The sequence below is a fragment of the Eretmochelys imbricata genome, chromosome 25 (assembly GCF_965152235.1).
Source record: "Eretmochelys imbricata isolate rEreImb1 chromosome 25, rEreImb1.hap1, whole genome shotgun sequence".
Taxonomy (NCBI): Eukaryota; Metazoa; Chordata; order Testudines; family Cheloniidae; genus Eretmochelys; species Eretmochelys imbricata.
Genome location: NC_135596.1, coordinates 16956265 through 16981768, shown reverse-complemented (window position 1 = coordinate 16981768; position 25504 = coordinate 16956265). Strand labels below are relative to the sequence as shown.

General features: G+C 42.9%; 2 protein-coding genes across 2 annotated transcripts; both read right to left on the bottom strand.

Moving 5' to 3' along the window:
• Positions 1-8666: 8666 nt before the first annotated feature.
• Positions 8667-10944, bottom strand: LOC144280285 (uncharacterized). The gene is made up of 2 exons (XM_077842190.1): positions 9880-10944; positions 8667-9292 (listed from the first exon to the last, which is right to left on the bottom strand). The coding sequence occupies exons 1-2, from the start codon at positions 10460-10462 to the stop codon at positions 8772-8774; spliced, it is 1104 nt and encodes a 367-aa protein (XP_077698316.1). The 5' UTR covers positions 10463-10944; the 3' UTR covers positions 8667-8771.
• Positions 10945-10998: 54 nt separating this feature from the next.
• HAUS8 (HAUS augmin like complex subunit 8) lies at positions 10999-23860 on the bottom strand. The gene is made up of 11 exons (XM_077842191.1): positions 23742-23860; positions 23560-23630; positions 23067-23122; positions 22451-22556; positions 20726-20839; positions 19345-19427; positions 17946-18020; positions 16475-16633; positions 15332-15473; positions 14491-14632; positions 10999-12019 (listed from the first exon to the last, which is right to left on the bottom strand). The coding sequence occupies exons 1-11, from the start codon at positions 23765-23767 to the stop codon at positions 11899-11901; spliced, it is 1095 nt and encodes a 364-aa protein (XP_077698317.1). The 5' UTR covers positions 23768-23860; the 3' UTR covers positions 10999-11898.
• Positions 23861-25504: the final 1644 nt, after the last annotated feature.

Sequence of the window (25504 nt, the reverse complement as noted above, 5' to 3'; positions counted from 1 at the left end):
TCCCTCATACTTAGAGAGACTGTACACATTCAGTTACTTTGGATGAGAGAAACAAGCATTAAATCCCTATGTATTAATAACCTGATTGCTTCACTGGGTAATTTATCCACGAAAGTTACACCTATACCTATTTATTTATAAACTATTGCTTCTGGCAACTTGGAACAGACTTATTTGGTTCATCTAACATTTACTCACATAAGACAGAGTATAAAGCCTAAGTGTAGTTCTTTCCCCCCTTTGTTAAGATTACATAGTCTGTTATGTGTAAAATAAATTACACAGGAAATATTATTCCAAGGAAGCAAATACCTTTGCTGGGGCATTAGAGATTACTGGGTCATGAATTGTGGCTAAACACCTTTTGTGGAGAAAACAGGACTTACAACTATGAGAACACAGTTCTACTAGGAAGTAGAGCTATTATTTGCTTTCCCCTTTTTGATGATCTCCTAGTTCTAAGATCATTGAAACATCTCCTTCCTAGCCCATTGGTAATTTATTCCCCTCGTTTATTACACTATGCTCCCTATAATCTCAAGTTTCAGACTCTGCTCTAGCTTCATTTCATGCAGCTATTACATACTGTGAATCTCACTTTCAAAAAAGATACGAGCTCTGCTGTGAATCACGTTAAACTATGAAACCACCCAATCTCATCTGAGAAGGAATAAATGCCTGGAGATAAATTAGACTTGCATGTTCTTGGAAGTGGACTACTGCCAAGTTCACTGCTCAGAATCCTCTCCATTATTTCCATGTTAAGGCTGCTATGTTCTTGATAAACTATTGTTTCATGGGTCCAAAGTGGCATCAGGATAGTAATATGATTTAGGAAGCAAAACAGAACACCACCACTGCTACCACATTTAATTATGGAACAAATATGAGCAAGTGCATTGAGGCAAGAGCATTTGTTTTCTGGATACTAGACTGGTTCTTCTAGGATGTCAAACAAAATCTGTCCCCAATTCATGCATTTTTTTTTATTTTGTGCCCCCCCCCTTTTTTTTTTAAAAGCTTGTAGTTTTTTTAAAACTTTCAAAGAAAACACCATCTAAAAGATAAAGGACATTAAAATCTACTGGAACATCCCAATGCCAGGCTCCAACTCACTTCTTCCACAAGACCCACAACTATCAATATAGCTATCTTTTCTGCACTTAACAATACTAAGGGACAAAAGGTAGAATTCCCATCATGGGATTCAAACTATAGTATGGATTTTGTGCTTATGAAATTCTACTCCTCTACATTTGCTCTGTATAGCTGTATTTTAGCTTTCCTCCCAGTTCTATTTGACCCTGTGCTGGACTTGGAAGGGTTAATGGCACAAGATTCCCAGGACAAACTGTTTCCTTTATCTCACATGCCAGTTACAAAACTCCTTTTGAAGTACCCCGCTACTTTTAATCTGTCTCACTACTTCTGAGTATCAGGTTTGGACTCAGTGTTTTCATGCTGGGAATCAAATCACAGCAAATTAGCTGACCTAGTTTAAATGTAACGGTCTAACTAGATGCATTTATGTGAGAAAATAATCACATTCTATTCTTTGCTGAAATGTGGCATATCACATTTATTGGCGTAGACCTAAATAGCTATCCAGGATTAGCTTCCTCAGTCTGACTCCAGACAAACAGGTCCTTATCCTCCCTACACTGATTCCCCGCCTCAACATGGCTACCCCTCATTCTTTCTATGAATGCTTGTTGCATTTCCTGTTGATGAAACAAAGTAAAGAGATTTAATTTAGTCTAAAAGTGTCTACTGATGGAATTGCATGTTCTCTTCTCTTGTCCACTGAGCAGAATTTGGATGCTTCAGAAATTAAAAGATTTCTGTGAAGCTTGATTCAATGTCTTAAAATAGGACTCCATTACCTCTTAGCACAGAGATATGCTGGCCATATCTGGACTGTTTCACAGAAAAACAAGAATCAGTTACAAAGTGTCAACCTGTGATATCCCATAAGCAACTTTTCATATAAATGACAAGCTCGGGGCTAGAGAGGACTATCAAAGGAAAGGTGCGTTTGAGAGGACTAGGCCAAGCATCATCTTAAAAGTCCATCAGTGGAGAGAAAGAAGAGCCATATAGGTTCCCTTATTATTTCCACTCTACACTGCCATTTGACAAAACTATATTTCTGGGGGGTGGGGAGGGGGAAGAGTTGTAGGGCAACAGCTTACTGACATGTTCTTCCAGTGAACTTGGTTTTACACATACTACGAAAAAAATTAGGTTGTGGATAAAACTGACTAGAGCCAGCTGAAACTCTGCCCTTAACTACCTCTCCTAATCCCCCAAATTGCAAAGAGCAGGCAGAGCTTTTTTTTACATAACACGTACTGAAACCATTATATAAAATTGGGATGGCTAAGCAAGAGTTTCCATCTAACTGGTAAATAGTTTTAGTCATTGAAATCCATTGTGCAAATGTGAAATCTACATTTGTTTAGTTTAAGAAGGCAGTATACAGGAGTTGACTATGCAGGGAGATGGACTAGCATGTTAACACATATCTTTCAAAATCCTTTGATTTTTTTAAAAAGTACCGGTACCTTTGTATCAAGGTTTATTGGATAAATAGTATTTTGGCACATACACTATACTGATAAAGATGCAAGATTGTTTTAAACTTGAACACAGCCTATTTCAAAGGAAATAGAGACTTTTGACTGGCCAAGTATAAGACTAATACCATAAACACCTTGAGACTCACCGAATAAAGGAATTATGAAGTTTTCATTTCTCCAGGGGTTTCTTACCAAAGCTATTAGATTATAGATGTGTCTTGTATAGGTTCACCGCACAAAAGAATTATAAAAGCACCATAAATTGGATTTTTGGTCTTTTTCACAAAGGTTAAAAGAAATACCATTAACTCTCTGAAGAAAAGTTAGTGCTTTAGAGACTCACTTAGGATGAGCAGGAGTTAAAGGCACAGGGACAGATGAATGGTGATCACCCTAACCTTGAAAAGCATATTAAACCAACACATTTATTATGTAGGAACTCATCTATTCAGATTTCCACCCATCAAAAAACAGAAGCAGTTATTAGCTGATGATCTGCCAACTTGTGGCCACACATAGAATTAAGTAGTTAGCAAAGTCCTCCATCCAGTGGTCAGTTTCCGTAAGTGAATCCTTCACATTTCTACAGCAGGTTTCAGAGTAGCAGCTGTGTTAGTCTGTATCCGCAAAAAGAAAAGGAGGACTTGTGGCACCTTAGAGACTAACAAATTTATTTGAGCATAAGCTTTCATGAGCTACAGCTCACTTCATCGGATGCATTCAGTCAGAGACTACAGCGCAGACTCAAACAGAGACCCCTCTTTGAGTTGTAGGCATCTGTAGTAAATGATCCATACTGCCATCACCCAAGAACAGTGCCAGCTGGAGCAGTGAAAAGCATTGCTCAGGTGGGAACTGCTCAGCGTACATCCTACAGTTTTAGTGGAATAAGCAGTACCAAATGAATAGTTTGAAAGAATAACTTACCGGCCCCTCCAAAGTTTTACTGCAGTGGAAGCCCTTCAGAGGATATCAAAATGATGCATAAGAAGAGTCTTAGTGGCTTTTATATAGTGACTTCCCATCCAAGGCAGTGTTAGAGTTACAATAGATTTATGAAAAGTGATGCCAAAATAAGAAAAAACGCATGAAGTCTCCTTCCCAACAACTTTTTCAAAACAAACAAAACAAAAAACCTCACATCTTGTTGGCTATTTAGTCATGGCCTTCACGTTCAGTTTTCCTCACATCCACCCTCTTTTACATGTTAACTACTCATACCCAGCAATGACCGCCACTCTGGACATTTCAAATCACACTTGCCAAATCAAAGACAGCAGCTGATAAAGACTTTCTGATATATTTTTTTTCTCTTGAGTGATCAACACACATTTTAACCCTAATCTAGAACACCTCAATCCAGTTTTGCTTCCCCATACAAGTATGCCAACACATGGCAACTGCTGACCTGATGCCACCCCTTTCCCCCTTCCAGCCCTAACAAGAATGACTTCTGTCCATGGTTGTAGTTGCTGTGATATAAGCCCACAGAGCTAAAATTTGAATTTGGTTCTCAAGAGATGAAATGCTAGAGACCTAAACCCCCCTGTACTATGAAACTATTTTAACTATTAGGGGTTAGGATGAGTCCTTAATGAGGGGCAGATTAGCCCACTTCTGCCAACTTTGGCATTTCTTGCACCTTCCTTTAATGCATTTGGTGCTGTCCACTGTTGGAGCCAGGATATTTGACAGAACAGACCATGGCATGATTCACAATGGCAATTCCTGTACATTAATTTTTGCATCCATTTAATTAAAAACAGAGGAAGACAACTATTGAAAATTTAGAAATCCAGGTTCAGAAATGGTCTATTCTTGCTCCTGCCCTGCTGAACTATCCTTCTTTATGCAGATTAATAGATAAAAACTTTAGAGCTAACACTGAAGAGCAGGACACGGTAAAGTTAGGGCACCAGAGTATAAATAAAACAAGTTCTACATGCCATGGATTATTTGATCCCTACATGCAACAAATCAACAAGAAATTAAAGCTGCTCAAATCTGTTTACAGTGTTGAAGACACAGCAGCATTCTTAAATTCTAAGAATTCCTTAGAGCTTTGGTGGACCAGAAAAAGCAACAAATTAATGTTAAAACAAGTAAACTTGTTTTCTTTAAAGAAACTAATTTAAAGGCCCAGACTAACAGGAAGGAACTACCTACAAGAATCAGAATGATCTGTGTGTCTGTTCTTTGCAAAACAAAAGAGAATTCAGGATGAAGTTTTATTACCATGAAGGACAAACTTGAAGGGCTTAAGAACAACACTGTGAGGAAGTGCAGAAACATGAGAGAGAGCCGGGGGAGGGGGGGGTAAGGGAAGAAGAGGAAGATGCTCTTCACCTAGAGAGCTCTGCTTGTTTTACAGCAGGAAAACAACAAATTGGACAGACACATCTTAACTCCAGATGAACAAACCTGCAACAATACAAAGCAAAGCGTGGGACCAATGTTGCAGTGTAACCTCCACCGACAGAATTCCAAGGGTGGTGGACAAAGGTCATGAAATAGTTGACTACAGATTTCTACCCACAAAAATAGACAAGACTCTAGTGTACAGAAAAATTCAAAAATTCTAAAAGGTATATGTGCTAATTTGTGCTCATACCTGCTTTTACAAAGTAAAGTTTGTCTAATCCATTTCACCTATAGCAAGAGTTCTCAAACTGGGGGGGTTGGGACCCCCCAGGGGGTCACAAGCTGTCAGCCTGCACCCCAAACCCTGCTTTGCATCCAGCATTTATAATGGTCTTAAATATATTAAAAAGTGTTTTTAATTTATAAATGGGGGGGGGGTTTGCACTCAGAGGCTTGCTATGTAAAAGGGGTCACCAATACAAAAGTTTGAGAACCACTGATCTATAGCATTCTACATGTAACATTTTCATCAACAAGATGTAAACTGTCACCTTAAAACTACTAGAAAGTCCAGAGTAGTAAAATTGCCAATAGATGGACTTAGCTTTAGAGTTTAGAACAGAGAATATTGCACTAATTGGTCATTTGGCATAGTGTTGGACAAGCAGCACATAATAAACTCCTTTCCGATTAGTACATGGTCCTAAATTGAGTAGTATGCTTCCTAGTGACTTGATAACAGATTAGCCCATTGTAGCTGCTGTATGGCAGAGACATGTGAAGGCCTCCTGTTGACAGCCCTAGATTTAAACTTGAGAACAGCAGAGGAGGGATTTTAGAGAAGTCTAATGGCTTAGTGGCTAGAGCCTTTTTTTCCCCCCTCCATGGATCCTTTAAGCCCCCCTTGTACTAGGCCCTGACAGAAGGCACCCTCCTGAAGAGTTGGCTGCTCCTGGGTGAGTTTCAATACCCAGAATGGGCAGTAGAGACATCTGAGGGTATGTCTACACTACGGAATAAGGTCGAATTTATAGAAGTCGGTTTTTTAGAAATCGGTTTTATATATTCGAGTGTGTGTGACCCCACAGAAAATGCTCTAAGTGCATTAAGTGCATTAACTCGGCGGAGCGCTTCCACAGTACCGAGGCTAGAGTCGACTTCCAGAGCGTTGCACTGTGGGTAGCTATCCCACAGTTCCCGCAGTCTCCGCTGCCCATTGGAATTCTGGGTTGAGATCCCAATGCCTGATGGGGCTAAAACATTGTCGCGGGTGGTTCTGGGTACATATCGTCAGGCCCCCGTTCCCTCCCTCCCTCCGTGAAAGCAAGGGCAGACAATCGTTTCGCGCCTTTTTTCCTGAGTTACCTGTGCAGATGCCATACCACGGCAAGCATGGAGCCCGCTCAGGTAACCGTCACCCTGTGACTCCTGGGTGCTGGCAGACGCGGTACGGCATTGCTACACAGTAGCAGCAACCCCTTGCCTTGTGGTAGCAGACGGTACAGTACGACTGGTAGCCGTCATCGTCATGTCCGAGGTGCTCCTGGCCATGTCGGCTGGGAGCGCCTGGACAGACATGGGCGCAGGGACTAAATTTGGAGTGACTTGACCAGGTCATTCTCTTTAGTCCTGCAGTCAGTCCTATTGAACCGTCTTATGGTGAGCGGGCAGGCGATACGGACTGCTAGCAGTCGTACTGTACCATCTTCTGCCAGGCAGGCAAGAGATGAGGATTGCTAGTAGTCGTATTGTACCATCTTCTGCCAGGCAGGCAAGAGATGAGGATGGCTAGCAGTCGTACTGTACCATCTTCTGCCGAGCAGCCATGAGATGTGGATGGCATGCAGTCCTTCTGCACCGTCTGCTGCCAGCCAAAGATGTAAAAGATAGATGGAGTGGGTCAAAACAAGAAATAGACCAGATTTGTTTTGTACTCATTTGCCTCCTCCCCTGTCTAGGGGACTCATTCCTCTAGGTCACACTGCAGTCACTCACAGAGAAGGTGCAGCGAGGTAAATCTAGCCATGTATCAATCAGAGGCCAGGCTAACCTCCTTGTTCCAATAAGAACGATAACTTAGGTGCACCATTTCTTATTGGAACCCTCCGTGAAGTCCTGCCTGAAATACTCCTTGATGTAAAGACACCCCCTTTGTTGATTTTAGCTCCCTGAAGCCAACCCTGTAAGCCGTGTCGTCAGTCGCCCCTCCCTCCGTCAGAGCAACGGCAGACAATCGTTCCGCGCCTTTTTTCTGTGCGGACGCCATACCAAGGCAAGCATGGAGGCCGCTCAGCTCACTTTGGCAATTAGGAGCACATTAAACACCACACGCATTATCAAGCAGTATATGCAGCACCGGAACCCGGTAAAGCGATACCGGGCGAGGAGGCGACATCAGCGCGGTCACGTGAGTGATCAGGACATGGACAGAGATTTCTCTGAAAGCATGGGCCCTGCCAATGCATGCATCATGGTGCTAATGGGGCAGGTTCATGCTGTGGAACGCCGATTCTGGGCTCGGGAAACAAGCACAGACTTGTGGGACCGCATAGTGTTGCGGGTCTGGGATGATTCCCAGTGGCTGCGAAACTTTCGCATGCGTAAGGGCACTTTCATGGAACTTTGTGACTTGCTTTCCCCTGCCCTGAGGCGCATGAATACCAAGATGAGAGCAGCCCTCACAGTTGAGAAGCGAGTGGCGATAGCCCTGTGGAAGCTTGCAACGCCAGACAGCTACCGGTCAGTTGGGAATCAATTTGGAGTGGGCAAATCTACTGTGGGGGCTGCTGTGATGCAAGTAGCCCACGCAATCAAAGATCTGCTGATATCAAGGGTAGTGACCCTGGGAAATGTGCCGGTCATAGTGGATGGCTTTGCTGCAATGGGATTCCCTAACTGTGGTGGGGCTATAGACGGAACCCATATCCCTATCTTGGCACCGGAGCACCAAGCCGCCGAGTACATAAACCGCAAGGGGTACTTTTCGATAGTGCTGCAAGCTCTGGTGGATCACAAGGGACGTTTCACCAACATCAACGTGGGATGGCCGGGAAAGGTGCATGATGCTCGCATCTTCAGGAACTCTGGTCTGTTTCAAAAGCTGCAGGAAGGGACTTTATTCCCAGACCAGAAAATAACTGTTGGGGACGTTGAAATGCCTATATGTATCCTTGGGGACCCAGCCTACCCCTTAATGCCATGGCTCATGAAGCCGTACACAGGCAGCCTGGACAGTAGTCAGGAGCTGTTCAACTACAGGCTGAGCAAATGCAGAATGGTGGTAGAATGTGCATTTGGACGTTTAAAGGCACGCTGGCGCAGTTTACTGACTCGCTTAGACCTCAGCGAAACCAATATTCCCACTGTTATTACTGCTTGCTGTGTGCTCCACAATATCTGTGAGAGTAAGGGGGAAGACGTTTATGGCGGGGTGGGAGGTTGAGGCAAATCGCCTGGCTGCTGGTTACGCGCAGCCAGACACCAGGGCGGTTAGAAGAGCACAGGAGGGCACGGTACGCATCAGAGAAGCTTTGAAAACCAGTTTCATGACTGGCCAGGCTACGGTGTGAAAGTTCTGTTTGTTTCTCCTTGATGAAACCCCCCGCCCCTTGGTTCACTCTACTTCCCTGTAAGCTAACCACCCACCCCTCCTCCCTTCAATCACTGCTTGCAGAGGCAATAAAGTCATTGTTGCTTCACATTCATACATTCTTTATTCATTCGTCACACAAATAGGGGGATGACTACCAAGGTAGCCCAGGAGGGGTGGTGGAGGAGGGAAGGAAAATGCCACACAGCACTTTAAGCATAGCACTTTAAAAGTTTACAACTTTAAAATTTATTGAATGACAGCCTTCTTTTTTTTGGGCAATCCTCTGTGGTGGAGTGGCTGGTTGGCCGGAGGTGCCCCCACCGCGTTCTTGGGCGTCTGGGTGTGGAGGCTATGGAACTTGGGGAGGAGGGCGGTTGGTTACAGAGGGGCTGCAGTGGCAGTCTGTGCTCCAGCTGCCTTTGCTGCAGCTCAACCATACACTGGAGCATACTGGTTTGGTCCTGCAGCAGCCTCAGCATTGAATCCTGCCTCCTCTCATCACGCTGCCGCCACATTTGAGCTTCAGCCCTGTCTTGAGCCCGCCACCTACTCTCTTCAGCCCGCCACCTCTCCTCCCGGTCATTTTGTGCTTTCCTGCACTCTGACATTATTTGCCTCCACGCATTTGTCTGTGCTCTGTCAGTGTGGGAGGACAGCATGAGCTCGGAGAACATTTCATCGCGAGTGCGTTTTTTTTTTTTTCTAAGCTTCACTAGCCTCTGGGAAGGAGAAGATCCTGTGATCATTGAAACACATGCAGCTGGTGGAGAAAAAAAAAGGGACAGCGGTATTTAAAAAGACACATTTTATAAAACAGTGGCTACACTCTTTCAGGGTAAACCTTGCTGTTAACATTACATACATAGCACATGTGCTTTCGTTACAAGGTCGCATTTTGCCTCTTCCCACCGTGTGACTACCCCCTCAACCTTCCCCCCTCCCTGTGGCTAACAGCGGGGAACATTTCTGTTTAGCCACAGGCAAACAGCCCAGCAGGAATGGGCTCCTCTGAGCGTCCCCTGAAGAAAAGCACTCTATTTCAACCGGTGACCATGAATTATATCTCACTCTCCTGAGGATAACGCAGAGAGATAAAGAACGGATGTTGTTTGAATGCCAGCAAACATACACTGCAATGCTTTGTTCTACAATGATTCCCGAGTACGTGTTACTGGCCTGGAGTGGTAAAGTGTCCTACCATGAAGGACGCAATAAGGCTGCCCTCCCCAGAAACCTTTTGCAAAGGCTTTAGGACTACATCTAGGAGAACCGCAAATGCCAGGGCAAAGTAATCCTTTCACATGCTTGCTTTTAAACCATGTATAGTATTTTAAAAGGTACACTCACCAGAGGTCCCTTCTCCGCCTGCAGGGTCCAGGAGGCAGCCTTGGGTGGGTTCGGGGGGTACTGGCTCCAGGTCCAGGGTGAGGAACAGTTCTTGGCTGTCGGGAAAACCGGTTTCTCCGCTTGCTTGCTGTGAGCTATCTACAACCTCCTCCTCCTCCTCCTCTTCTTCGTCCCCAAAATCTGCTTCCGTATTGCCTCCATCTCCATTGAAGGAGTCAAACAACACGGCTGGGGTAGTGGTGGCTGAACCCCCTAAAATGGCATGCAGCTCATCATAGAAGCAGCATGTTTGGGGCTCTGACCCGGAGCGGCTGTTCGCCTCTCTGGTTTTCTGGTAGGCTTGCCTCAGCTCCTTCAGTTTCACGCGGCACTGCTTCGGGTCCCTGTTATGGCCTCTGTCCTTCATGCCCTGGGAGATTTTGACAAAGGTTTTGGCATTTCGAAAACTGGAACGGAGTTCTGATAGCACGGATTCCTCTCCCCAAACAGCGATCAGATCCCGTACCTCCCGTTCGGTCCATGCTGGAGCCCTTTTGCGATTTTGGGACTCCATCATGGTCACCTGTGCTGAGGAGCTCTGCATGGTCACCTGCAGCTTGCCACGCTGGCCAAACAGGAAATGAGATTCAAAAGTTCGCGGTTCTTTTCCTGTCTACCTGGCCAGTGCATCTGAGTTGAGAGCGCTGTCCAGAGCGGTCATAATGGAGCACTCTGGGATAGCTCCCGGAGGCCAATACCATCGAATTGTGTCCACAGTACCCCAAATTTGAGCTGGCAACGTCGATTTAAGCACTAATCCACTTGTCAGGGGTGGAGTAAGGAAATCGATTTTAAGAGCCCTTTAAGTCGAAATAAAGGGCTTCATTGTGTGGACCGGTGCAGGTTTACATCGATTTAACGCTGCTAAATTCGACCTAAAGTCCTAGTGTAGACCAGGGCTGAGAGATCTTAGGGGGGAGCATGAGACAGTGAAACAGAGCAGCTCTGAATGGTGCTATAAGGAGGACAGACCTTTCTGCAGCAGCTTTTATACACCGATTTCCCATACAGGACATGATGCTGTAGCTTGCTCCATTAGAAAAGGCTTGTAGAAAGTAATAATGTGGAGAAACAGGACAGTTCAGGAAATAAAGTTTATTTTTCATTCATGTATATTAAAAGGGCTCCGGGAAATTGTACACAACCTTCTCCAAGACCTGGCATGAGTGAACCGTATAATAAGGCCATTAGTGACGAGAGTAAGTTTCAGAAAGTTAAATCTCCTTCCAAACAAAACTTAACCTAATACAAAAGAAAAATACTAAGATACAGAACAAGACTTTAAGCATGAGATTTTTAAGCTTTACCAAACACAATATTACAGAGAAGTCAGTGATCAGTTCCCCCATTCAACATCCTTTGATTTAACAACCACTTAGAGCGACAGCCATCTCTCTGGACTTTTCCTCTTGCTAAATTGCAAAGGAAAGGGGTGATCAGACTTCCTGCTGCACTTCCTCACAGAATGACCAGTGCACATGGCATGAGCTCAGGCATCCCTCTTGCAGGCTAATGTCAATAATGCACAGTCCTACACACATTTGGTCCTGCATCTACATATTGACACAATGACCTTTGAGCCACATTTCCCTTGGGAAGAGATCTCTTGCCCTGCTGCATTGAAACGACACACAAGGAACACAAACAAATTGGATGGGTGTACTAAATTTGTCAACAGTAACATTTCTTAGAGCTCTTGCTCCACATTTCAGCATTTAAAATGACCTAGCAATGACAATGAGCTTCCACAAAGGATGTAGGGCTGGGGGTTTGAGTCTACAATGGACTCATGCCACATTGGTTCAGTTATAAAAATGCTCCACATCATAGCTGATGAATGTTTTACAATTATATAACTGAGGAAATGTATGATAAAGTTACCAGGCAGATGTCCTTAACTTTAGTCTGCTTTTTTGTGCAAGCTCCTTGGCCTTGGTTGAGCATCCACAGGCATTCAAGTCACTGAGGAACATTTCAAAGCTAATCGAAGTACCAGTGTTTCAGGGTCTCTATTCCATGAGTCTCTTCACAGACTTTTTGGTTATGCAAAGAAACTTCCTTACTGATTTCAAAGGACAGGTCCTGTACTTGCTTGAAGCTCCTGTAAACAAGTCAGACAGACTGAAGCAATTATTGTGGCTAACTGTAACTTAATTAGATGAGTAGTAAAGTGGTAGAAGATGTGGGTTTGCTTTCCAATGTAGCAAGAACTTGGGAGTGTTGTAGAGGGAGAGGTCTCTGGGTTCAGTCATGAGCGGGCCTGTGAGTTTTTCCATTTCATGTTATTTCTAGGGCTGTCAAGCGATTAAAAAAAACTAATCATGCTGTTAAACAATAGAATACCATTTATTTTTAATATTTTTGGATGTTTACTACATTTTCAAATATATTGATTTCAATTACAACACAGAATACAAAGTATACGGTGCTCACTTTATTTTTGATTACAAATATTTGCATTGAAAAATACACTTTTTACAGTTCACCTCATACAAGTACTATAGGGCAATCTCTTTATTATGAAATTTGAACTTATAAATGTAGAATTATGTACAAAAAATAACTGCATTCAAAAACAAAGCAATGTCACATTTTACAGCCTACAAGTCCATTCAGTGCTACTTCTTATTCAGCCCTTCACTCAGATAAACAAGGTTAGTTACAATTTGCAGGAGATAATGCTGCCTGCTTCTTGTTTATAATGTCACCTGAAAGTGAGAACAGGCATTCACATGGCACTGTTGTAGCTGGCGTTGCAAGATATTTACGTGCCAGATGCGCTAAAGATTCATATGTCCCTTCACGCTTCAACCACCATTTCAGAGGACATGCTTCCATGCTGATGATGGGTTCTGCTTGATAACGATCCAAAGCAGTGCGGACTTACACATGTTCATTTTCATCATCTGAGTCAGATGCCACCAGCAGAAGGTTGATTTTCTTTTTTGGTGGTTTGGGTTCTGTAGTTTCTGCATCAGGGTGTTGATCTTTTAAGACTTCAGAAAGCATGATCCATACCTTGTCCCTCTCAGATTTTGGACGGCACTTCATATTCTTAAACCTTGGATCAAGTTCTTCTGCTATTTTTAGAAATCTCACATTGGTACCTTCTTTGCATTTTGTCAAATCTGCTGTGAAAGTGTTCTTAAAACTAAGATGTACTAGGTCATCATCCGAGACTGCTACAACATGAAATATATGCAGAATACGGGTAAAACAGAGCCAGAGACTTACAACTCTCCCCACAAGGAGTACAGTCACAAATTTAATTGTTACATTTTTTTTAATGAGCATCATCAGCAAGTCCTCTGGAATGGTGGCCAAAGCATGAAGGGGCAAACTAATGTTTAGCAAATCTGGCATGTAAATACCTTGCAATGCCGGCTACTAAAATGCCATGAGAACACCTGTTCTCACTTTCAGGTGACATTGTAAATAAGAAGCAGGCAGCAGTATCTCCCATCAATGTAAACAAACTTGTTTGTCTTAGTGATTGTCTGAACAAGGAGGAGGACTGAGTGGACTTGTAGGCTCTGAAGTTTTACATTGTTTTGTTTTTGAATGCAGCTCTGTAACAAAAAAAAAAATCTGCATTTGTAAGTTACACTTTTATGATAAAGAGATTGCACTTCAGTACTTGTATGAGGTGAACTGAAAAATACTCTTTTGTTCATTTTTACAGTGCATTATTTGTAATGAAAATATAAAGTGAGCACTGTGCACTTTGTATTTTGTGTTGTAATTGAAATCAATATTGAAAATGTAGAACATCCAAAAATATTTAATAAATTTCAATTGGTATTCTGTTGTTAAATAAGCGTGATCCATTCTTTTAATCGCAATTAATATTTGAGTTAATTGCAATTAATTGACAGCCCTAGTTATTTCAACTCTAGTCTGCTTCTTGGGGGAATATTTACCCTATTGCATTATGTCCCTTTCTCACCTCTGGTGGATGTTCCAGCAGCAAGCCTTTACGGAAGTGGTGACTCATGGGGTATAGCAGGGGAAAGGAATTGGGTTCAGGATACTCCCATGGATACACACTGATGCAGAGGGGAGGTATAATCCATTACTGGAGCCTCTTTGCAAAGCCATATAGAAGAATAGGAGAGCAGAGTCATGGTCTTCTTTGCATTATGTTCTTGAAGACAGAGTGCTGCAGCCCACACCTCCAATCCCTGGTACTTGCTGTTGTCCTGTCTTTCAGGACTTTAGGACTGCTAGCCTTGGTTGAAATTTGTTTATGGGAGTCAGAATGTGTCACATTAACCACCCCCTTGTGTGATCCTTTCCTCATTGCCTTCTGTGTAGGTAGACCTTTGGGGGTGGGAACAAGGGGAGTAAATGGGTGTGTGTGTTTCTTGCTCTGTAGGGGAGGGGTGAAATCTGGCCAGTCGTGGCCAGCTCTAAACTAGGGTACAGGAGGTAAGCTTAGTGGCACTAGCCATTTCATATATGGATTGTCTGAAGAGGTTGTAGGACCCGCAGTTTTTTTGTTTTTTTTTTAAAAAAACAGATTTTAAGATCCATTATAGAACTCGGGAGTCTTCAGCATGATTTTGTAAATACCTTTCAAGTTCTGCATCCATTTTGAGAGCAATTTCCTTAAGTTCTTTCAGTACTGGGAATGCCTTTGAATTTTCTTCCAAGTAACCAGGTGCAGCTTCCACCAAAAGACTTTGTGTGACAGCTAAATGCTTTTGTACGTCCTCTACAAAAGAGCAAATGTTACAGCTATTATCATTGAATGTACAGTGGCACCTGTTAATAATATACATTTTAAAGATGTCAGCAGCTTGAGTGGTCACCCAAGAGCTTGAAGAACATCTGAGCATACTGGTGAACACTCAGCCTTCAGGAAAAGACAACAGGAGCATATTACTATGAGAGCAAAATTGTCTTGCATTATATTAAGACTAATCACAGCAGGAGACTAGGTAACTCGCTCAATTCAGTTTGTGAGATTAGTAGGTTCCACAGAAAGTTTACAAGCCAAGACCATGTATTGCTACAACAGGAGCGGAAGCTTCATTTATTCAGACTTCCTTGGCTAGCTATATGTTGCTATTGACACAATATCCAAATGTCAATCCTTGCAGATACTTTCAATAATAATGAACCCATAAGAAATCTCTTATAAATGCTACACAAGTGTTCTTAGTTTAGAGTGCTCTGCTCTTCTTACAGAAAAAGAAACTGGATGGATGCAGCTTATTAACTAGAGATGAACAAATATGCAGACAATACAAAGCAAAGCTTGGGACTAATGTTTCAGTGTCTCCTCCAAGGGCAGCGAACAAGAGTCATGCCATGGATTTAACAAGTTAGAGTTACATTTCAATTCAAAGAAGTACACAAGAGTCAAGTACACTGAAAAGTGCAAAATCCTGTTAATTTGGAGTTTTCATACCCAAATATTTGTGTCTATTTCCTTCCATGTGAATGTTCTTCATGGGAAGCTCATGTCTAGTGGTGTCCAGGGCAGTTGCAAAGGTCTTATACTCCTCCTTAAACTGTTCACAGACAGTAAGAAGAGGAGCAAGGACTTCAATCTGAAAACAAAAAGGGACATAACCCAGCACCTCAATGCAGAGAAGCCACTCTGAAAGAACAGTCAGAATTTTTTTATCTGGTTTGTCTTAAAGAATAAAGTGAGATTTGAGTCTAGTTCAGTATTAAAAAGGCCATCAATAGGATTTTAAAAAAATCAACAAATTCTGTGGCTGTATCATCACATACTCCTATTTTCAAAAGTGCCCCCCCTCCATCTTTGAGGAGGCCTGCTCCAATATCTGTTTCTTTACTTCCTCTGTTTGGAAGCACTGCCAATGTACAAAATAAACTGGAAAAGATGAGAATGTTTTGTTCTAACCAGTTGGGGTAGTTTTAAAGGGATACTTAAATCACTATTAGTAAGGCTCTTGGTGTTTGGTTATTATAGTTCTACAATATGTTCCCATTAAGTGATTTTTTTAAAAAGTTCCCTCAGGTACCAATGCCAAGATGGAGCTGCTGCAACCTATCTCAATGCATCAAGGTCCATTGCAGTTTTCCTTATGCTGATCCCATGCCACAAAACAGAAAACACACAGCAAGGAGATGCCATTGTGTCACACCCCAGGAAGTGATCAGTGCCTCTGCTCTGGCCCGGATATCTGTAGTAGTCCAGGATGTTTGGGGCCAGACGCTGTGCTTTCGCAAGTGGTGTACCACAAAAGACTAAAGGATGTTACTATTGCTTTAAGCCTTACATGCCTTAGATTATGAGCTGCTCTGGTGACTGGTGCACTATCACCACCCCACAGCTCAGAATATGCTCTTGCTCTTCCTTCAGACCTCCATGTGTTTCCTCCAGTCCATACACGAGAGGCCACCAAAGCAGGTGCTGCAGATATTCTACCTCCTTTACGTTGGCTGAGAAGCATGAAGTGTCACAGCAGGGTTCAAATTTGATGCTTTTTTGTTTGAGGCACAGAATGTACCAAAAGGCCAAAGGTTGCTTCTTCAGAGCAATTGCAAACTGCAGGAGAAACATGAAGTGTGATAAACTAACCTGTTTATCCAGCACTTCTTCAAGCTTCTGCTCTCTCTTCTTGAGCAATAGTTGGCGTTTCAGCTCATACAGCTTTTTCTGCTGTTTTTCCTTTTCTTCACACAAGATTGATAAATTTCTTTCACCTTTTTCCTCCAGCTGGGCAATATTTTTTTCTATCTGTGAAATCCAAGAATGTATTTGGAGCCAATATTAAACCACAGCTAAGTACTTTAGGGGTTAAGTTATTTCCAAAATATTTTGAGAGAGAAGAGAAATTCAAACTTGTTTGAATTCAGAAGTTAACTCACTGTATGCAGTGATTTTTCTGTACCTTATATAGTTACTAAAATGCTATTATATTCTGTAAAGGAAGAGTCTCACCTCCATGATCATTTACTAGAGCTCCTTGAAGTCAAAATGGCATCTAGTCTATAAAAGGGAAAACTTAGAAAGTGTACAAGGGTAGAGAAAAAAATTTATCTGAGTTTTCAGAGGGAGATGTGTCATATGCCTTACTCTGACCATGACCATCTCTTCTTCAAATGTTTTCAGCGATTTCCCCTCATCTTCTGTATCATATCTGACCAGGTCTTCAGGATCCTGTACCAGTCTAACTCCCCACCTTGTCCACTTCACTCCACCCAAGTCAAACATTTAACCACTCCCTATATCATCTGGTCCCTTATTTCCACACCTTCCATGCAGCTTCTAATACCAAATCCTCCTCCCCTCCCCATTTGACTCTACTCTCGCCTCCAAATTTCCCCCCCAAACATACCTCTTCCATTATAGTATGATGGCTTGTAAACCTAACGAACAACTGTGTAAATCTGTATCATTAACCTCAGTGAATACCTAAGCAGATTGCTGAATCACTTGTCATCCCATCCCTGTATTCCCCTCCCACTATGTTGCTCTCCCTCCTTAAATAATCCTAATTTAGATTGTAATCTCTTGGGAGCAAGGGCTCAAAACTTTTATCTATAGTGTACCATGCACACTTATACCATTGCAAAAATATAAGAATGGTCAAAGTGTGCACTTCATCTGGAAATTGGAGGCTCCTCCCAACTATCTCAGAAGCTCTCTCAGCCCTGATCATTGTTTAATGAAGTGCATGAAATGCTATATATGAGGTGGGGGGGGAGAGAAAACCTTTTGTAGTGGTAAACACCCATTTTTTCCATGGTTTGTGTGTATAAAAAGATCTTCTGTACTTTTCACAGTATGCATCCGATGAAGTGAGCTGTAGCTCACGAAAGCTTATGCTCAAATAAATTGGTTAGTCTCTAAGGTGCCACAAGTACTCCTTTTCTTTTTATATATGAGGAAGTGTCTGAAGTCACAATTGCATAACCAAGGCTATCTGAAGCACAAATTTAACTTGTGTGGGGCAGAAAGGTTGTTTCAATTATATTTAGAAAGTTTTCCAATAGGCTATGTTTTTTGTAGCTCTGGAATACCAAACATTTGACTATTTGTATCTTACCTTCATTGATACATAGTTTAATAACAATGCCTGAGATTCCAACATCCCAATCACATCATCAGGATCAGAAGATTTCTTAAGGAAATTGATTTAAAAAAAAAAAATTTAATGGTAGCACATATACTTAGAAATTAAATACAAACAAGTATTTCTAAACTAAAGTTTGAGTCTGTTCAAAGCAGCATCTCTGATCATTACAAGTACATTTGTAAACAAAGCCCGCCCTGTTATCACCAAGTGTCAACTACACACAGACTATTGTTTTTTCAAATGGGTGTATTTCTTAATAATGGAGCATTTCTCACCTACCAGCATGGAGGCTGGTTAACTTTGGGTTATTGTTCTTTTATCCTGTCACTCTACTTAGTGTATTCTCTGAAGGATTCACAATATCACTAGAGGATATGACGTTTCTATGCTGTGTTGGATGAATCGTTGTCAATGTAAAAGGGACCTCAGTTTAATTTTCAAGTACTGTACTATACAAATCACGGGGTGCAAATATCCTTCATGCATATTTGGGACATCATTAGAAAGCATGGGTAAGAGCACAACAAGATGAAGAACTAACTTGAAGACTAGCCAAAGTCAGAGTAGGGTCTAAGAAGAAATGGAAGCTGGACTCACAATGGAGTGCTGGTGGTACACAAATCAAATCCCCACCAGCAGAGACCATGTGAGCCTTTAATAATTGTACTTGGTCACACTTTAGAGGACAGATATGCTTGGTGACACACTAAGGAGAGGCCTCCATCCCTGCAGTGACATGAAGAAAGCACCATACTGGATTATACATTCTCTCTTCCTCCATTCAAAATGATATCGGATACTCAAGGTAATACTTCACTATACAACATGGCAGCTGGCAGAACAAAGGATATTTTGATAGAAATTTTAGAATGCTTAGGATAGGGTGCATTTCACTACCAAAATGCAGATTTTTTTCCTTAAAAAGGAACGTAAAATTTTACATATAGAGCTGAGGTTAGCCCAGTATAAGTAGGTCCAAATCTATTAAGCTTTACAGCCGTGGCTAAATTTGATCTACTACATTTCCTTTTGTGAGCATTTATCATGCTATTTTTAGCAAAGCTGCTTGTTCCCAATGCTTTTAGTTTTATTGGCAGATTCTTTATTCTAGTCCTTTGGGAACTACTGCATGCAGCATTAGCCCACAAGCCCTACAGCAGCTCTTCAGCCCATAATAGTCCTTAGTGCTTTCAAGATGACGACACTCTCACCAACACCACACACTACAGAAACACTTGTTACCACATGGTTTCTGGGTAGAAGTCTTAACTCTGGCTGACAAAGTTAATAATGAACAAAAATCCTTACTCAGTACATTCCCAGTAAATATAGCTGTGTCAATTTCCAGCTAATTTAAAGTGTCACTTACTGAGTTCTGCTCTTTTTTTCGTGTTCTTGATTCTGCTCTGAAGAGAGACTTTGAACCAGAAATCTTTTTTAAGAGACTTTTGTCTAAACCACAAAAGAAAAAAATATATAAAAAAAATAAAAATCTCTATGCACAGCACTTCTCTGCCAAAATGCTTTGAATGAGACAATCAGCAGCTTATTAAAAGCCAGTTTTAACATGATTTTATGCAGGGCGGATAAAATTGATTTAAATGTTTTTAATCAGATTTTTTTATTTTGTTATTTAAATTAAGTTCTTTTTTAAAATGACATCTGAATTTAATACAAAATATGTTAAGATCTAAAATTATAATCTCTTAAAACATTTAAATAAAAAAAAAAAATGCTGAATCCATGAGCCTCTAGCAAAAACTAAGTTAAAGGCTATTTTTCCATGTAAAGAAAGAAGTTTTTCCTCCTGATTCCAAGGTCAAGCTTTATAAATATAGCACAATGGATCATTATATTATATTAAGGGGTTGTTTTGTTTAACAGAAAGAAATTTGACATACTGTCTTGTGTGTTTAATTAAATTCCAGTTACCATCCTAATGCAGCTCGACAAATCAAGAGCAAAAAGTTAATCACCATTTTCTAACATACTAAAAATGTACAATTAATAAGAATCTGAAAGTACTCAGCTACACATTTACTTAAACAAACATATATAGTTTAGTGTACCTTCCTAAGCAGCAACAATACATATCAAATCTAGTGTAAAGGCCCCATTTAGTTGTAAAACAACATATTTTAATGGTTATATCAAGGAGAATGTACCTTTCTTTAGAAAATAAAGTACAAAATGGAAGAATTGATTAAAATCCATTATTTAAATCAGGTCTTTCCACTTGGCAATTTAAATTGCTGATATTAAATTGCCTTGGTTTAAATCAATCCACACTGATTTTATGAAGGGAAGAAAGAGCCCAAGCAGAAACATTCTATTTTTGGCTCTGATACTGACTCGTATGAACATGGCCATGCCAACTTTTCAAAACTGGCCTCTAATTTTAGGTGCCTACCTTTGAATACATGGGGCATAATTTCCAGAAGGGGTGAGCGCTTACAACAAATTCAGCTTGTTACTACTAATCAGAGTGGTGGATGCTCTGAAAATCAAGTCCTAGGAATCTAGAAGTAGGGCACCCCAAAAATTGGGGATTTGAAAAATAGAGGTCATTTAAAAATTTAGGCCTCACCTCACTACGTCAGTTTCTTCAATTCTAGAATGAGAGTAATAGTTTACCCTCTTTTGTAGTATGCTTGAGATCTTCAGAAAATTGTTAAATACCATTAACATACATTCTAATTTTTGATTTAAACAATGATGTTAAAAGGAGAGAGTTAAAGGAGAAAACTTACCATTAATAGCTGAGAGATCGAGGTCAGGTCGAGCAATTTTATGGCCCTCTAATAAAGTGGACTGCAAGTCATCTTTTCCCAAGATAGTACGATTTAGCGTGCTAGGAGCAGTGCCTGTAGAAACGTGTTATTTTAGTGTGGTAGAACATAAGTGAGCAGCCCAGAACACCTAGCTCTGCAAGTTCACAAGTGTTTGCCCAATAGCTCATTAAAAAAACCCAGAAAAGTCTCATCTGGATATTTCCACCTTTATTGTCTTCCAAAAGTCAACAAACATAGCAGGTGTAACTTGCTGCAAAGTTCCTTTTAGTTGGGGTTTAACTTGTTCAGAATGCTGCTATCTTAGCCATTTCATAGCTTGCCACCATGAGCAGAACCCAAATGAAGGAAAAGGTAAAGCATAGGTGATTAAAGTACAGAAGTAATGCTAAATTAAAATCATTTTAAAATATTCCTTTCCCACATTACCAGACTAAACTGGATGATCACCTGGACAAGTGCTCAGACACTGAGAGTCACATACAGGATCATTGTATAAACATGTAGATTTGCAACATTACTAGTGATTTATATATTGTGGGGGTTTTATTGTTCATTCCTCTAGATCTATTAAAAATTAGAGAAGTATTTTTGGGTATTAAAGTAGCAGCCCAATCCATTTACAGAATGACAGATATCTGCTTATTCTAGAGAATTAATGTGGTGTTTCATTTCCAGACAGAGAATGTAGAGCTAATCTACACATAGTACTATATATTTTAATGTAATAAGTATCAATGACAGGAGTCACAATGCTGCTATAATGTCAGATGGGCGGGGGGGGGGGAAGCTTTTGTAGGCCTCTAGACTACCTAGTCTACGATCTTTAGATCAGTGGTCTCCAACCATTTTATGTCCAAGATCACTTTTTAAATTTAAGGGTGACCAAGATCTATCCCACCTCTTCTGAGGCCCCACCCCTTCCCCAAAGCCCCACCCATTCCAACCCTACCCTAGCTCCCTCTCCCCAACCCTCATTCACTTTCACCAGACAGGATAGGTGGTTTGGGTTCATGAGACGGTGCAGGCTCTTGGCTGGGACCAAGGGGTTCACAGTGTGTGTGTGGGGGGTCAGGGCTGAGCCTGGTGCAGGGGTGCAAACTCTGGGAGGGGGTTTGGCTCCAGGAGAGGGGTCAGGGCTAGGGCAGGGGCTCAGGAGGGGGCTTCTACCAGGCAGCACTTACCTCCAGCAGCTCCTGGTCTGACTACCGCTACATCAGGCTCTCTGTCTATTCCAGCCCCACACCACCCCTGGAAGGGCCCAACACACCCCCTGGGAGGGCACATGACTCCACACTGCCCCTCTCTGCAAGCCCCGCCCCTGCAGCTCCCACTGGCCAGGAGTGAGGAGCTGTGGCCAATGGAAGCTGCAGGGGCGGGGCTTGCAGGCAGGGGCAGCCACAGAGGGAGACCCCTGCCAGGCCACACTGGCCACTTCTGGGAGTGGCATGCTGCTGGGCAGTCAGGAAGCCTGCCTTAGCAGCAACCTCGCTGCAGATCACGATCGACTAGAAGACCCTCTAGGATTGACCAGTTGATCGCGATCTACTGGCTGGTGACCACTGCTTTAGAGAATTTCACAATAGTCCCTGCTCCCTCAGTGATACTATGGCAGCACAGGTTGAGACACGTCCATAAAGAATTGTTCTGACTGTTTTGCTAAACACACACAAAAAACCCACTTACCTGTGGTGGCTTTGCATTTCTGAAAAATACCTGCTCTTCCAGTTGGGGTTTCCCCCTTTTCAGATCTTTTCACACCAGAAACTACAGATGAATTTGTTGAGGTACTCTGCCAACCAGAAAACAGAAAATATTCAAGATTAATAATGATTAAGAGGTGTAATGCCTTGTCTTGACTCCTACTTCATTACAGGATTTCACTGATAGACAGATAATTTAAAAAAACAAACAAAAAAACACTGCCTTGGAGCATCACAATGCTTTGCAACATCACATAAGAGGCATGGGCTTGGCTTTAATTCTTTATCCTGATTTCTCTCTCTGGGACTTGGTAAGAGCTCATAAGAACGGGTGGGGAGAGAAGAGAGAAAAACTCTTACTGACTGGGATTAGAGAAACCCATATTGTCTAACCAATAGTACTAGGCAGCTCCTACAGCATCAGAGGCTGCCAGGCATATTTCTAAGCCATGTTCTAGTCTCTTTAAAATATTTGTTTTTCAGTTGAAGCGGATATATATTTTCAATTTTTAAAACTGCGTTCTTCAATCAGCTTTCATTTTATTATGTTAGAGGCCAGCATTTCTTTTTAAAGCAGGTCATTTGAAACCATACTTCACCTTCCCCAGAGCTTTTCTATCATATTGAAGGTAGCGAGCCTTCACAACTCTTCCCCCTGACAGGAAGGAAAGAAATGAAAATTGACCAGCAAGAAAACTATTTATCTCCATCTAAATTACGCTAGTCTCAGCACTGTGGCGACGAAGCATTTTGCAAATGCAACACACAACGACATGCATTATAACAAATGAATATGTTACTAGTGATGTTTCCGGCTCATGGGGATGACTGACCCCTTATTTAACAGCGGGAGGAGGCAGGGAGGGGCTGTACACGATGGGGGGAGGGGTGGATGAACTCGGGGCGGCCAAATTTCCCTGGGTACAACGGCGGCGGGCAGAGCTCGTGAGGGGGGCGGGCAGCGGCGTGGATCCGACGCAGGAGTCTCTGGGGAAGGAGAAATCAGCAGATTTCTACTTACCTACCTACCTACGGGCCCACCCGGCCCCACCCCAGCGCCCCGGCCCGGCCCGGCCCGCCCCCAGCCCCTACCTTTCGGCCTCGGCCCCGCAGCGCCCGCGCTCCCGTCCGGTCCAGCAGCTCCCTCCGCCCCCGGGGGCGCCCTGCACAAACACCGGCACCAGGTCAGCGCGCGCTGAGGCGAGGCGAAGGGGCCCGCTCGGGCCCTGCCCCGGGGAGAAGGGGCAATAACGGGGATAGCACCCCCCACTCACCCCGCCGGGCTTCCCGCCGCCGCCATCGCCGTCAAACTTCCCGCGCAAGCGCCGCGGGATGATCTACTTCTCCAGCCTCATCATCGAGTTTATCCGGGAGTAGCTAGAACGCCCACTTCCTGGTCGCTCCCCCTGCCGGCTTGGAGGGGAAAGGCGGACACAGCTATTTCCATCCAGCCCCTGCCGCCCCACCCCAAATCCTTGCAGGGACCTTGTACATTTGCCCCCACGGGACCAGGGCCAGTAGCTCGGGAGCCAATGTGGGCCGTAAGCACAGGACAATACATTCACTGGGACCCTTCTGCCAGCTCGCTCATGGCCTCGCTGGGGCACCAGAAACCACCCACTGGCTTATACCCTGCCAGTCAGGGTTGTCTTTCTGTAGCAGGCCAGATCTAGTGGTTCCTACCCTAAATGTTCAAAATTATGAGTCAGCAAACCACCACCACCCTGCCAAATCATGAGCTAGGCTTAAAAATCATGAGCTAAAATAATAATTGTTTCTTTCTTTCTTGTTTCTGAGTCTTTGGGAGTAGGGGTAATATTGTCAAGGGTTATCTGCCATCACAAGTACGAGGGGTTTACCTTTTTTTTAAATTAAAGCTCAGATTCTCATGTATTAACTTGACTCCAGGATCTGGGACTTTAAGGAAAAAACCCTAATTATCATGAGATTCGTGTTAAAATCCTGAGAGTTGACAACACTGCTGATCTTTTAAGGCTCCTGATTTTGGCCACCCTTTCCTGCAACCGGAACCTCTCCTATGTAGCAGAGACTTAAAAGGATGGAAATGAGGACGAGACACTCCACTCCACACATACCCACATACTGTGGTCTCAATGGGGTGATGCTAGTCTACAGGTGAGATCAGAGTGGCTGGGAATGTGCCTGAGGGAAGGAAAGGTATCAGTTCTACCTCCTTTTTCATGCTGCCTGTCCAAATGCAGAGGGAGCAGCACGGACCTGCTTCTTGGTGCTGAGCTGCCACCTGGCACACTAAGTGCAGCTGGACACAGAGCAAACCCACTGCTTAATTTGCAATGAAAGAGGTGTTGGGGCTCAAGCAATTTTTTTACATTCATAACTGATGCAGCAAGCCCAGAGGTGCAGCAAGCCCAGACTATGAACTGCCAAGCCTAGAGGTGCTGGGGCTCTGCCCTGGCACAAATTGAGCACCATGAAAACACAGAACCTGCTGCCCCCTGCCACCCACTACTCCCAGTCCAGTGCCTCTGGCTACCCCAGATATTGCCTTCCCTGTCTAGCGGGATGGGTGGGCTGTTTTTCACATAATTTTAGGGATAGGGTGACCAGATGTCTCGATTTTATAGGAACAGTCCCAATATGTGGGGCTTTGTCTTATATTGCCGCCTATTCCCCCCCTCCCCATCCCGATTTTTCACACTTGCTGTCTGGTCACCCTAGGTGTGTAGGAAACTGATGATAACAGCAAGGATCAGAAATTTGCAATGCAATAACAACAGTTTAGTGACATTGGCTTTGCTTTGTAGCTACCTAGTCGCATCACAATCTACTCCCCCTGCCTGTACAGCAGCACAGAGGCTGCGTGGCTAACATGGAATTTTTCTTTGTTGGCCCATATGCCCTAAGCATGTCCCTGCAACTGAGCCCAGGCTTCCCAGGCACCTGGCTACTAACATCTGATACCGCCAGGGTTCTCAGACTTTTGTACTGGTGACCCCTTTCACACAGCAAGCCTCTGCGTGCGATCCCCCCCCCCCCCGTTAGACATTAAACACAC

What these genes read in the sequence shown, in the direction of transcription:
- HAUS8 (XM_077842191.1), bottom strand. Translation starts at nt 23,767, where the DNA reads ATGGCGGCGGCGGGAAGCCCGGCGGG. An exon ending in CGATCTCTCAGCTATTAATG is followed by an intron (nt 19,428 to 20,725) that starts GTAAGTTTTCTC and finishes TTTGTGGTTTAG; the next exon opens with ACAAAAGTCTCTTAAAAAAG. An exon ending in TAAACTATGTATCAATGAAG is followed by an intron (nt 16,634 to 17,945) that starts GTAAGATACAAA and finishes TGGATTTCACAG; the next exon opens with ATAGAAAAAAATATTGCCCA.
- LOC144280285 (XM_077842190.1), bottom strand. Translation starts at nt 10,462, where the DNA reads ATGCAGAGCTCCTCAGCACAGGTGACCATGATGGAGTCCCAAAATCGC. An exon ending in AGGCGGAGAAGGGACCTCTG is followed by an intron (nt 9,293 to 9,879) that starts GTGAGTGTACCT and finishes TTTCTCCACCAG; the next exon opens with CTGCATGTGTTTCAATGATC.